Raw genomic sequence first — 13,946 nt, 5'->3', positions numbered from 1 at the left:
GTTTTTTGTTGATTTAAAAGACTCTTTAGTCAAGCGTACCATTAATTTTTGGCAGAGGCTTGAAAAAAACAAAAACAAACGAGCAATCTCAGTCCTTGCTTTGAAACGGCAGGAAGTTTTATATAATTTACCAATTGCAGACTTATTAAACAATATATCATTGTGTGCTTTTGGCTTAAACTCTACAACGCCAAAGCGACATGCGTTATAAAGGATTAATTTGAATACCAGCGCTAATGTTTTTTTAAAAATTGTCGGTGACCTTATATTATTTTTAGTGGAAATGCCCATAAAAAGGATAGAATCGGTTGGATATCAAGATTGTCTTTATTTTTGCCGAACTTAAAAGCAATTCGTTTGCCTATTATAGTTTATATTATCTGCTACTGATTTTATTAATAGCCAGTAAAGAAGACACTGTTGGCATGACTATCTCATAGGCTATTTTATTTATGCTTTTTTTAATAGAAAAAAAAACTCAAAACATACGTTTTCCTATTTTAAAAAAGTCATTTTTACCCAAGCACAATAAAACAAAAGCATTCCTTTCAAGAGTCCCAATAGCTCAGTTGATAGGGCATTTGTCTCACAAGCAAAGGGACAGATATTAATCCCGGGTTCGGTCAAAACTTTATCAGACCCCCTGTTCACCAAGCAGTCTACACACTAGGTAGATGGGTCTATTAGATCTGGCGGAGAGTACTGTGTGGTATGCTAAAGCATTCAAAGCTAAGGGTTGCAAGCAATTTTTCAGTATATGGAATAAAATCTGGCTCTGATAGTTATATGGCTCTGAGAGATTCTCCTGTCTGACAATTTGGAAATGACTGACAGAGATGAAATATGTGTGACTCAATAAGAGGAAAAATTAGTTAAAGGCAAAATGCAGTGGAATAATATAATTGGGTGGTATAAAGAATAATGGCTATCCCACTTATTTAAAAAAACAAACTACAATGATTATTTTTTCTCATAAACTGTCAAGCAAGTTTTATTCCACCACACAGAGTCAGTGTTTCATGAAAACCCTTGTAAGTCGTTATAAAAATGAATAATTATTAAATAAAAGGAGTTTCATGTGAAAAGTGATGTCCATGCAACTTGTTTTAGAAAAATCTGACATTTACCACGCCTTACAAGTGTCAGGTTTATCTACGTTTGTGAGGCTGGAACTAATATCGAGCTGGACAAAAAGAAAGAAAATATAGATACAAACTTGAATAAGTAGTTACAACAATAGTAGAAGTCTTAGGAAGAAGATTAATGGTATAGAGAAAGGACAGTGACTTGAAGAGGGAGAGAAAAAAAAAAAAAAACGGGGGGCGCGGGGGGGGGGGGGGGGTGGAGGCTGGAGAGAGTGGAAAGATAGAAGGGAACGGGGGGAAGGAGGAGGGAGGGTTGAAGAAGCACTAAGGTAAAACTAGAGCGAGTTAAAATGATTAGAAATATTAAATCTTGGGTTAATGTAATGTATGAAACTAATTATATGAACTTAATCCAAATGCCATATCTATACTTCGACAATGAATTCAATTGTCAGCATCATTATCACTCTTACATTATACCGTCTTGGGACAGTGGGTCACAATACGCTTCAACAGTCGTAACGTCACTTCCTTCCTAATGACGCATGGTAACTTAGTAACACTGGCTCTAAACTATCGGAACAATGGCGGACGCCCGTATGAAATATTTCTCCGGCGAGCATAAAAGCGTATCCAGAGGAAAAAAACCCCATAAATTTGATCATGTTTTGACTTTTACAAATTCTGATCACAAGACATATGAAAAGTTCTAGCCAGCACGAAGAATAAAAAGTAATGATTTTCTTTGTTTAGAACCAAGATGGCCGCCGTTGCCGGGCGACGTGACATCAGACTACTGAAGCCAATTGGGAGGTAGAGATGTGTTTATTTCAACTGTAACATCACTTAAAGTATCAATACAATATCAAAGTCTTACACAAGTTCCAGCACGCCAATTCGTTTCTGAGTGTGAGAGGTATGAGCAATATGTGCTCGTGAGTACAATGGGAATATCCACCGTGTATGTTCCTGTTTCGATGTCTGAAACATTCACCACCTTCACCATAAATCCATGAGCGCTGTGAGGGTTATTGAATAGGTAACTCTGGGGATTGTTGGACGAAAACACATCAATAAAAGGGTTAATAATAATATATCAAAAAAGATAACCCCGCATGCAAGGTGATAGATCATTTGTTTGAATGAAATCCCTTTTAAACATTTTAATAAACTTGCCCATTTTAGAAATACTCCATTCCAAAATTAAATTAAATTGAATTTTTATAGAGCGCAATATCCACTAAACGTGCTCAAAGCGCTTTACAGGGGATCCCTGGTCATCAGCAATATTTAACATTCAGGATGGGACATGACGCCTGTTAGGCGATATTACAATTTTTTTTTCGGACAAAGACAACGCTGTTAGCGGCCAGGTACTCATTTTACACCTGAGTAAGGTGAGAGAATGTGAGTAAAGAGGCTTCTCCAAGGACTCAACTTTGTGCCGAGCGAGGCTCGAAACCAGGACCTTCCGATCCGAGAGCGAGTGTCATACCACTAGACCGCATAGCCGCACATTCCCTTCCAAAATGATCTCACTCTTTGGCTCGTATCATAGAAACCGTCGGATAAATTTCGTTGTTTGATCGGTTAGATTTCATTAGACCTACTAATAATTTTTTGCTCCTTGGAAAAAAACAACTAGTTCAAAAGTTAGCTTATTAACGATCTACAAAAATCAAGGACACTGCCTTGCACATAAAATCGTAGATTTACTTTATATTTTCTAAACAATGTGTTTCATATCGTTAAGTTACATATTAACATACTTTAATATGTTGATCACGGGATTATGGGCGGCATTGAGAGATATTCATCTCACAACAACAAACAAAAAATAAAATACACCGCATCGTGCAGATTAAATTCGCATTCCACCCTACCGCAAACTCGGGGACCCAAATAATTATGGAGTTTTGGGAGGGGGGAAACTTAAAAAAAAATAATTTGGGGGGTTTGGGAGGGGGGAAACTTTTTTTTAAAAAAAGTCTCTCCCCTCCCAAACCCTCTTACTAGACATTTAAATAAAAAAGATCCCCCCCCCCCCCTTCTCAAACCCCGAAAATGATTTGGGTTCCCGAGTTTGCGGTAGTACCAATATCACTCACAATATTGTGTGAGTAGAACAGGGATGGGAATGTTAGTTTGTTTTTGTGTGAAAATTGAGGTGGAGGGGTCAAGAATTATAATCCATATCCACGCGACGCCCCTTCCTGAAAATAGCCTACATAATGTTAAATTGTGTGTGTTACTGTAACATTCTTATGATCTTGGTGGAAAAAATGAAAACACCACAAAACATCAAAGGAATTAGCGATTGCGTGATAACCATTAAAGATACACTATTTATAATTAGGATTCATTGGGTCTAGTAAATTTTAAGACTGTATCCGAAGGTTCGTGAAAACACGCAACCCGTTTTTGAGAGAAACAGACCAAAGTGTGCGATCATGAATTTTGAAACAGACGATAGAATTACCCTCCCCTTGATAGTATAAAAGCCGATGCAACGTGAATAAAGTACTCCTTTTTTAAAAACATGTCTTGATTCGGGAAGTAGCTCATGCTGTCAATCATTCTATGAGCACCACATACTTTGTAAAGTTCATATACCAAACAAAACAGGGTTATATAATAGGGGGTAAAAAACTGGAAAAAGTATGACACTGTTTCAATACGAAGCAGAAATTAGAATCATTTGAAAATGTACAAGAAACAAGAACAAGATATACTTCAGACTTGTATCATATAATGATATAGTCTGACAGCTACAGGCTTCAAAACTTTTCCACCTTTTTCTCGCGCTCTATATTTAGAAAAGAATTTGTGCACTTATTTCATTGCCCATCTCCTTGGCTTCTATCTTGAATCTACATCACAGCATTTTATTTATTCAAGCCATGCAAAACCAAACCTCATTTCATATGGCACAATTTGCCAAGCAACCTTTTAGTACTAAACATCTTACAATATCTGTATACATGGATTGAGGAACTCATAAAAACCAAATGAGTTAATGACTGCTAGGTACATAATGTCACAGTAAAGATTGTTCAGAATTATCTTATTAAATTTTTTTTAGTAAGAACTGAATTCATCTCACTCCAGTTATATTTCGGTAGGCTTAGAAAAACTTTACCTTCTAATATTAGATCATCTTTCCTTTTATAGCCTTCCCTCGAATTAATTTCTAATTAGTTAATATTTTTCGTTCTACATTCTGTCACGTAGCCACTTTTTATAAAAGCTGATAGGTCTAACATTCTACAATCACTTCTCTCTACAATCTATGTCGGACGGCCAGCCGTTCCATTCCTCACATTATACATCGATATATTTGAAGATTTTTATATTTTTGTACTTTGTGGATATTTCTATCTCCACCATCAAGACGCCGGAGCTTTTGCTTTTGAGAGTGCTGTCTTTGACAGATCCAGAATCAAACCTGAGCCCGCCGTCGGAGGAATAGATAATTCAACACTTCTTAGCTGCCTGGAAGTACAACCTTACAAACCTGATATTATATCATCATAAGTTACGTAATATCTCAATCTTTCTATTTGTAACTGCCACAATCATTATTCATCTCATTTAATTAAATTTCATCTTTCTTTTTATTTCATCTTAAACAAATTGTTAATTGTTCTTATTTTAATGTAACTAGTAGATTCTGGGGCCTTATTCTTAATATATTTGTTTTATGCATAGTTGAGTAGCTCTTTACTCATTTGAGACCATGACACATAAGAAAAAGTTTTTTTCAGAGTCTATGGAATCGAAATCATATGTTAGGGTCCCATATTCAGTCACCGAATGGTCATCCCTTCTCAACTTAACATTGAAGTATTACCTATAGAAAGTAAGCGCTTGGCTAAGAAGCTCATAACATTGTTATCCGGAAGTTTAATTGACCAACACACAAAACTATGTGTAGCCACGAACTTTTATTTAGTCTGATTAATACATTTTAGTGAGAAGTACTCATAAGAGTGCACGGCAAAAAACAATAACAAAGATCTGAGGGACGTCGTCTTCCATCAATCTATAAACATACAAATAGCGTGTTTACTCAAAATCAAACAACAGAATTCATCTTAACTGCATTTCACCTCCTAAAAATAATTCACAACTTATTGAAATCATCAAATGTGTGAAAGGCAGGGAGTTTAATTCAATGAACAACATGATTTAGGAGCAATTCTAATACTCCCCAGGGTCAAAGTACCAGTCTTGTTTTACAAAATTTGTATCAGAAAAAAAAAGTTAATTTAAGAGTGATGATTCACTTTGATAGATTCAGAGAGATTAAAAAAACTAGACGATCTGAAAACCTAGACTTTTCCTGAAAGTTATATATGTGTATTTTCCAGTTAAAGCGTTGCTACGTTTATGATTTGAAAATTTTCATCACACCATTTGTGACCATTTGATTAAAATTGTCAGTGGGTTTAAGTATTCATAGTGGCTAGCAGTCTTGCTTTCAAATGTTTAAAGACTCATGGTACTAAAATTCCCATGAGGACTGCTTCATCATTTATACATTTATACATACTTTGACATTAGTAATGATGTTATTTTCAAAATCTACCTTACTTCTGAGGGGAATTTAACAATGGTTCTTTTTTTTTCATAATAAGTTGTGTGTGGAGTTTTAAAACTGTTTAATTAACTGGCATTTTCCAACTAATCGAATGTGCTTCAAATTTGTCAACATAAATCATTTTTTGTAAAGTATCCCATAAAAAATGTCCCAATTTGGTGGCTTTTCTAATTAAACTGCATTTCAATTGAAGTGTCAACTAGAATAAGCAAAGATATCAACTATTTTTAATATGGAAATATTATTTAAGCTCAGATCAAGAAAACCCGAATAAATTGGCAATGTGTGGGACCATTCATTGAGCAGGAAATTTTAACCCAAGTCGATGTTCTATACTAATCACCATTTTGATCATTCGCTGGCATTTGATTTTAACATGTTTATTCCCCCCAAAACAAATGTTTGATTATCTCAAGAGATGCAACTGTAGAATTTACAAAAACAGAAGATTATCGCACACAAGCTCATATAAAATCTGATTGGTAAAACATGAAAATAAAACTCTAAAATTATCAACAGAGCACAGAGCAACAACGACAGTTTCACTTGTTAGGCGTGCTACACAAACAACAGAAAAGATTACATCAGCACCAAAAGCTTTCAAAATCATTGAGACGATCACCAACACGGTGGTGTTGGCTTGAAAAATAATTAAGAAAAAAAGTTGCAATTTATTGTCGAATCTAGCATAAATGTTACGGAGCTTAAAGAAGAAGCATGGGATCTTTACCCTGGTAACAGGCTGAATGTTGTACTCTGCATCATCATCTGTATAGTAGTCGACCTCAGCCTTTTCCTCGAATAATAGCAAATCTCTATTAGTGGTGAGCATTTTATGAGAGACTGAAAAACCCACATGTGATTTGCTGCTGTGATTAAACAAAAATTTCAGGGTTCGATGGACTGAGACGTGGGTATGGATCTGCAACGAGACATGAATTTAAACTCTAGTTGTACACTGATGAGGATTGGGTATACCCAAAAAACAAAAAACAAAAACAAAAACGCTTTGAGATTTTAACCAAAAATGCCAATTTGAAAATATAAAATCAAAATAAATGTAGATCTCATAGAAAAAAATGACAAGTCCTACAACTTAATGAATGAAGACTGTTGCCCTTAACAAGATTAAATAATACTTTAAAGTAAATAACAAATGATTTATAGTACCAAATGTTTTCCAAGTTTTATTTAATTAAAGCTGCTTATGTTGCTCTCTTGATGGAATCAAAATTTCATACTACCAGTTATTTGTTGGAGTTGGCAAATACTAATTTCCTCCCCTTTTTGATTGATCAAGTTTTTGTTAATAATCTTCTTATTTAAAAAGTAAACAAATGAGGCAAATATCTTTAGAAAGTACACATGTGGTTTTACTAAATCGTTTTGAAATGAGTATCTGTTTCGAGATATCTTGCTATTAAAAATACACTTAGAACATGAACGAGTAAAGTAAAGAAGTGGGGAAGTACCAGAATCCAATTGCAGTCTGAAAAGACCATCCCTAGATCTATTCCATAACGCAAAGGTGTGAGAAGGGCTGAGGAAAGATTACAATATTTATTCTCAAATTATACTTACAAACTTAGGTAAAAATTATACTTTTATTCATTGTTGTAATTCATTTTTTGAAAAACAAATTCCTGCATAGATTAACTATGTCCTTTTTTCGATTTCCACGTTCTTTGTGATTTTGCTGATAAAAAGATTACATAGTTTTCTTATGTCCTAAATATTTATGCTTATTTTCCTCTCATGGATTGAAAGTAATCATAATTAATGCTTGATACAGAAACATATGGTCTTTTTTGAATGCTTGCTTTTCTTATCTTAAAAAAAAAATTATTTAACCCTCTCCTTACCAGCTACAGCAAAATCGTCACATTTGTTTCGACACAATATACATTTTTCTTATTCAGATTTATTTTGTACATCACAAACTTTGAAGAATGCTCTTTGTTTAATTAATAAGAACATAAAGTTCTTTTGTAGAGAGATTGTTTGAGTTTTAAAAAATCAATTTTTTCTGCTGGGTAAGCCTGCCATTTTGGGAAAATACTGGAAATGGTCGGTAAGGAGAGAGGTAAAAAAGGCTTCCCTATAATTTGATCATATAAGAATATAGACCACAGCAGTCAGAAGTGACTCTTTTACCTATAGAGCAGTAAAGTTAGGTGCCCCAAACGTAAACAATAACAAGTTGCTAGTGATTTCCGTTAGGGACCGGAATAATTTACGCACAATATAGGTCTCCCAATTTTGTAGTTTGAGTTGTAGGCAATACACTTTCAGTATTGAAAAATATGTTTACATAAAATCTAACAGTTGCAGAAATAATAATATAAGGCTAAATTATTATGAAAATCAGGCTCCGAATAATTCTCGTTTTGTTCACACCAGCGCAATAATTTGCTCTGGTCTAAAAATAGATAGACTGTAACTTTTGATAAATTTTAGAAAATTTTACCTTTTGTTCCATAAAATATCCATATCTAGACATTATTTGATGCATGATCGAGTATTTATGAATATGTGTTTCTTTTGCCACCTAACAGCCAAATTTTAAAGGTTATTTTTTTCTATTATTTACATTGGAACGTGAGCTGTCAAGACAGGAACATGTGGTTTGCCACGTGCTTCTCGACCTTTGTTTACGTTTGGGGCACCTAACTTTACTGCTCTATAGGGAATGAGATTAGCTGAAGAGTAGCGTCCCTTGATTGGACGTCACCCATAGTCTGTGACGTCACCGGCGGAAAAGTTATTAGAGAGAGAACGTCATGTTGGTTGTGCGCATGCGTCTCTCGTCCTCGCTTCAGCCGGTGACGTCACATACTATGGGTGACGTCCAATCAAGGGACACTACTCTTCCGCTAATCTCATTCCCTATTAACGTTATGAAATAATGCAGAAGGCGGTGAATGTTTATAAATGCATAACTAAAGGAAGAATATTTTGGAATTTCAAAACATAGGCAACAACATGCACTATGGAAAATATTTTAATTATGGAGTTGGGATGTGTGATCATAATATATACCGCCTTGCCTATACATTCTGATATGGAATTAACCATCAACCAAAGCACAGTTTATAGAACTGAAAAAGAGGTAGTAAAACCATCTGACAACCTTTATCACTGCAAAACTCGGGCAACTAGAGAGTTCTATTAGAAAATTCAATCTTCCCCCATGCCTAAAAGGGATAAAACTACGTTTAACTATCTGACCCCGCGATTTTTTGAAAAAAAAAATTCAAAATTTTGCAAAGAAAATTATGAATTTTGCAGAAGAATATAAGTAAATTTTGGAAAAGATTTAGAAAAAATTTTGCAGGTTTCTAAATATGTTGTATCACACCTAAAAATTTGCTACGCGCAACCCATGTAATAAAATATCCCTGCGGAATTACGCAATTTCAAACTCAAAATAATGCAAAATTATGGACAAAAAATGGTAAATTTTGCCAGAAATTTTGCTGATTTGTAAATAGGCACAAAGTTGGGAAAACAAAATTACAATAAAAAACCTTCATCACCGCGGGGAACGCAAATTTCGCAAAAAAATTTTTTTAAAAATGAAAAATAAAATGAAGGAGTTTGTCAAAAATTTGCAAAACGTGCAGATTTTGCGGTTGCAATGCAAATCAGAAAATTTTCCCTAATTTTGCGGCCGCAATGCGACCGCAAGCCGTGCAAACCCCCCCCCCCCCAAAAAAAAAAAATAAATAAATCGCGGGGCCAAAATTATTAAACATTAAAAATATAGCATAGTGGTAATAATATTGACACCCGCTGAAATAAAAATATTACCATCATCAAGTTCGTCTAGGACGCTTTGACCTTCTTGATCTGCAGTGTCATCATCAACTTCTTGACCTGCGTCTAGATTAAAGGAAATGTCCAATGAGTCCTCATGTCTAAACTGGCTCAGGGATTTCTGATCATATTTTCGAAACATCTCAATGACGGTTGTTCCAAATTCGCGGTAGTCCTTACCAACGGGAATCCAAGGTTTGTTGAATAAAGATTCTCTGATGTGGTAAACCTATGAAATAGAGATAGACAAACATTGTTCAACTTGTTTTAGCAATCCATTTTCTTGAGAGACAAATTATAGTAAAATTGCAAAACACATTAAAAAAAGTTTGACAGAAAATTTTTTTATTCAGATATTTGATTTAACCACCAGCTTCATATAAATTATTGGCGGTCCCGATAGCTCAGTTGGTAGAGCACTTGCTTTACAATCTAAGAGACCGAGATCGATCCCCGGTGCAATCGAGATTTTTTTTCCCGATCCCCCTGTCTACCCAGCTGGGTCTGTTAGATCTGGCGGAAAGGATTTTGCGATAGACTAGCGTCCTATCCAAAAACAGCAAGCAATTGCTATTGTCCATTTCACGCTATAGAAACCGGGATAAACTCCGACTCCGTGGGCCTTATGGTTCTGAAGGACTACTTTTCTTTGTTTTTACTTTTGTACAAATTCTTAAATGTAACATATTTGTCTAGATTTAGTTACCCTGGCGTCAGAAATAACTAATATGGCTTTTAACTGACTTTGAAACTATCAAAGCAAAGCTTTGTTGTTCACTTTTCTAATAAAAGTTTTAATACAACTAATAATAACATTGTAATATTATAATTATAATTTTTCCATTCACACTAGTCATCTTAATTATTTCCAAAAACCCGTATTCTTTTAACACATGACACACAGATGCTTTCAATGTGATCCTGAACTATTAGTTGTGACACACTCCGTCTGAGTAATGACTTGGAATATATTTCAGCTAATGATTACAATATAAAAAATGGGCATCACATTTAACTGTGGTAACAGAGGTAAAACAGTGATATTGTCACGAAGCAAATATTTAATCATTTCCTAACCCAACCCTGCCATTCAAAAAATAATTAATATAAAATAATCGAGCTTTATATAGCGCAATATCCACTAAATGTGCTCAAAGCGCTTTACAAGGGATCCCTGGTAAACAGCAACATTTAACATGTAGGACGGGGCATGCGCCTGTTGGGAAATATTACAATTTTTCGGACAAAGACACCGCTATTAACGGCCAGGTACTCATTTTACACCTGTGTACGGTGAGAGAATGTGAGTAAAGAGCCTTTTCTAAAGAATCAAATATGCGCCGAGCGCGAGGCTCGAACCCAGGACCTTCCGATCCGAAAGCGAGTGTCATACCACTAGAACACATAGCCGCACCAACCCCGACATACAAGGCAATAGTATGTTATTCATTGTGGTTATCTTATGCTTAGTGTATTACCGGCCATCCTCGATATTAAGTAAAATAATAGCTATATTAACATTACCATTTAGGAACAAATGTAAATAATATATATATATTTTTTTTTAAATAGCAAAAAATACTATGTTGGAACTCCACCAAAACATTGCCCCTAAAAATAAATAAAATGTCTGAACAAATGTGTATGAAAGGTGTCAGACGAGGCAAGAAAGAAAATATTTTTAAAACATCAGTCTTCCTCAATTGGGGAATTTCTCAATTTCTGAATAAAATTTCCTAATGCAACTCAACTGTAATTCATCAAAATTCTTTTTAATTCTTTTTTTTTACAAACGGTTTGTTGTTATTGTTAGGGGCAGCGTGGCTCAGCGGTAAAGTGTTCGCTTCGTACCCGAAAGGTACCGAGTTCGATTACTCGCTGCGCTGTGGCCTTGAGCAAGCCAACTCGCCCCTAGCTCAATTTGCGGCGCTGCAGTGACGCCTGGGTTATTCCAGTCTTCCATTGGAATAGACCCAAGAGACAAATTTCCCATATGGGATGAATAAAGGGAATTTAAAGAAAAATTATTTATGATTGTAGCTGTAAGTACTTGTAATGTAGTTATAAAATGAGTATACAATAGACCAGTATAATTAGGTGCCCCAAACGTAAACAAAGGTCTCGAAGCACATGGCAAACCACATGTTCCAGTCTTGACAGCTCACGTTCCAATGTAAATTATAGAAAAAAATAACATTTAAAATTTGGCTGTTAGGTGGCAAAAGAAACACATATTCATAAATACTCGATCATGCATCAAATAATATCTAGATATGGATATTTTATGGAACAAAAGGTAAAATTTATCAAAAGTTACAGTCTATCTATTTTTAGACCAGAGCAAATTATTGCGCTGGTGTGAACAAAACGAGAATTATTCGGAGCCTGATTTTCAGAATAATTTCGTCTTATATTATTATTTCTGCAACTGTTAGCTTTTATGTAAACATATTTTCAATACTGAAAGTGTATTGCCTACAACTCAAACTACAAAATTGGGAGACCTATATTGTGCGTAAATTTTTCCGGTCCCTAACGAAAATCACTAGCAACTTGTTATTGTTTACGTTTGGGGCACCTAATTATACTGCTCTATACAGGATAATTGGATTTAATGCAGCTCTTTATTTTCAATCTAGCTGGATACGAAACGAAAAATAATAAACGGAAAAAAGCAAGGGAGATAAAAAGTTCTTATTATTATGTGAAGTGGTTCTTATCAAAAGGGTTGGTATGAACGTATTATTTACACTACTGTTACAGTACTGAAAGTAAAAAACTTACAATGACAAACACTCTGTAATCAAGAAACAGTGACTCTTTTTTAAGCCGGGTTTTCAAGGCTTTCCGGCCAAATTTCACACACAGAACAGCGCAGTCTACTTCTTGTCCATTCTTTCTATTAGTTTTAACATCAAAGTAGCCAATTTCAGAGTATATGTATTCACTGTCTAGCAGATGAAACCAGTCAGGGCCCAAACAGCTCTAAAGAGATATAAGGGCAGTTATTTGTTCATACACTGTTCATGATCATCATTTCCTTTTCCTTCTCACCTTTTCCAAACTATTCCTCCTTCTTCTCTTTCCCCGACTCCGACTCCTCCTCCTCCTCCTCCTCCTCCTCCTCCTCCTCCTCCTCCTCATCATCATCATCATCATCATCATCATTATCACCATTATTGGATATCAAATTGACCAATTAAAAAAAATTATGTATCATTTATGGGGCATTAATGCAAAAGTCAAGCACTGCTTTAAATGGTCAGCGAGTAGCCGAGTGACAGTGATCTTAGCACAAGCCTGTATTGTGTCATTAAATAAGAAATTATAAGAAATTAAAGCTCATTATTCCATTCAACTCAGCTATAGACAATGACGGATATTATAAAGTTGCTAATACAAAAAAGGATGTCTATGAAATGAGAGATTTGGTTCTCTGTGGCTTTCCAAGGGAAAAAAATAATGTATTGTATTGAGTCTATTCAAAAATAATTTTGTCAACCAGCTATTCAGTTAAAACAGTAAGTTAAGTTCATGTTTTTTTAAAATAGAAATACTGGAGTGACAGTTATTTCGTTGACTATAAATGCTATGTGGAAGCATTTTCTCTTTCTACTCTGTGAAATTAATCAGCAGATGAGCGTGTATGTTTGTTTGTTTGTTTTGTGTGTGTGTGTGTGTGTGTGTGTGTGTGTGTGTATCGATACCATAAAAATAGATGTGAAACTACATACAAAAGTGTAAAAATAAAATTAACAAAGTAAGAGCTTTCATATATCCTGCATGCACGACTACCAATCTTGTCACCAAACAAACTCCTTTGGGTTCTTTTGGGCTGCTGGGTTAAAAGGAGAAAATCGTGAGCAGTGCATCAAATAGAAGCATTCTTGGTCGAAGAATGGAACAGATTTGACAATGGTATAATAGAAAAAAATACGCAAATTCAATGAAGAGGCATGAGTTTCATGTGTTGAATTACAAATGGAGGGGCACACGCCACATTGCAACAGAGTTTGAATATTTTAGAAGTATTTGATTTTGACTATATTATTTAGGTAAAAATCAGAACAATAAAATATTGCTGAGGTAATTTAAACAAATTTTATTGAAATTTATTCATATTCTGTTGTTATTTATTTTGGTTTAATTCTTCCTATTTGTGAATTTTCGACAGTTAAAAACTATCATTAGCACCCATTGAAAATGGCTGTATTTTTACTGCGACTTAGTATATTTACATTTTCTCAACATACTGAACTGCTAAAAAAGTACATGGCCACCAACAGCCTTGTTTCTGCCCGAAAGGAATTACAACAGAACATTATATGCAGCATATCTCATTCAAGATGTTCGCTTTAGCTTTTGTGACTGTTGTGAAGTGCTATAAACACATTCAGTAGATATAGCACGACATCAAAGTTCAATTTTTTTCTCTAAATTTTTAG

General features: G+C 34.8%; 3 protein-coding genes across 3 annotated transcripts in view; 1 reads left to right on the top strand and 2 right to left on the bottom strand.

The window, feature by feature from the left end:
- Positions 1-7,217, bottom strand: part of LOC144973585 (uncharacterized) — a 54,844-nt gene extending 47,627 nt beyond the window's left edge. The window contains exons 1-3 of the mRNA XM_078916210.1: positions 7,158-7,217; positions 6,416-6,607; positions 1,963-2,130 (exon numbers count right to left, since the gene is read on the bottom strand). Of these exons, the coding sequence (XP_078772336.1) occupies positions 1,963-2,130; positions 6,416-6,607; positions 7,158-7,187 (390 nt within the window). The 5' untranslated portion in view covers positions 7,188-7,217. The remainder of the gene's footprint in view (positions 1-1,962; positions 2,131-6,415; positions 6,608-7,157) is intronic.
- Positions 1-13,946, top strand: part of LOC144973588 (zinc metalloproteinase nas-6-like) — a 699,617-nt gene that overhangs the window by 151,562 nt on the left and 534,109 nt on the right. The window lies entirely within an intron of this gene.
- LOC144973819 (uncharacterized) overlaps positions 9,440-13,946 on the bottom strand; it is a 48,150-nt gene continuing 43,643 nt past the window's right edge. Inside the window, exons 19-20 of the mRNA XM_078916711.1 lie at positions 12,286-12,486; positions 9,440-9,730 (exon numbers count right to left, since the gene is read on the bottom strand). Of these exons, the coding sequence (XP_078772837.1) occupies positions 9,440-9,730; positions 12,286-12,486 (492 nt within the window). The remainder of the gene's footprint in view (positions 9,731-12,285; positions 12,487-13,946) is intronic.

Source organism: Berghia stephanieae, chromosome 5 (assembly GCF_034508935.2).
Source record: "Berghia stephanieae isolate SIO BIC M18660-M18661 chromosome 5, UCSD_Bste_1.3, whole genome shotgun sequence".
Taxonomy (NCBI): Eukaryota; Metazoa; Mollusca; class Gastropoda; order Nudibranchia; family Aeolidiidae; genus Berghia; species Berghia stephanieae.
Note: the sequence above shows the minus strand (reverse complement) of the source record. Positions and strands in the feature narration are given on the sequence as shown.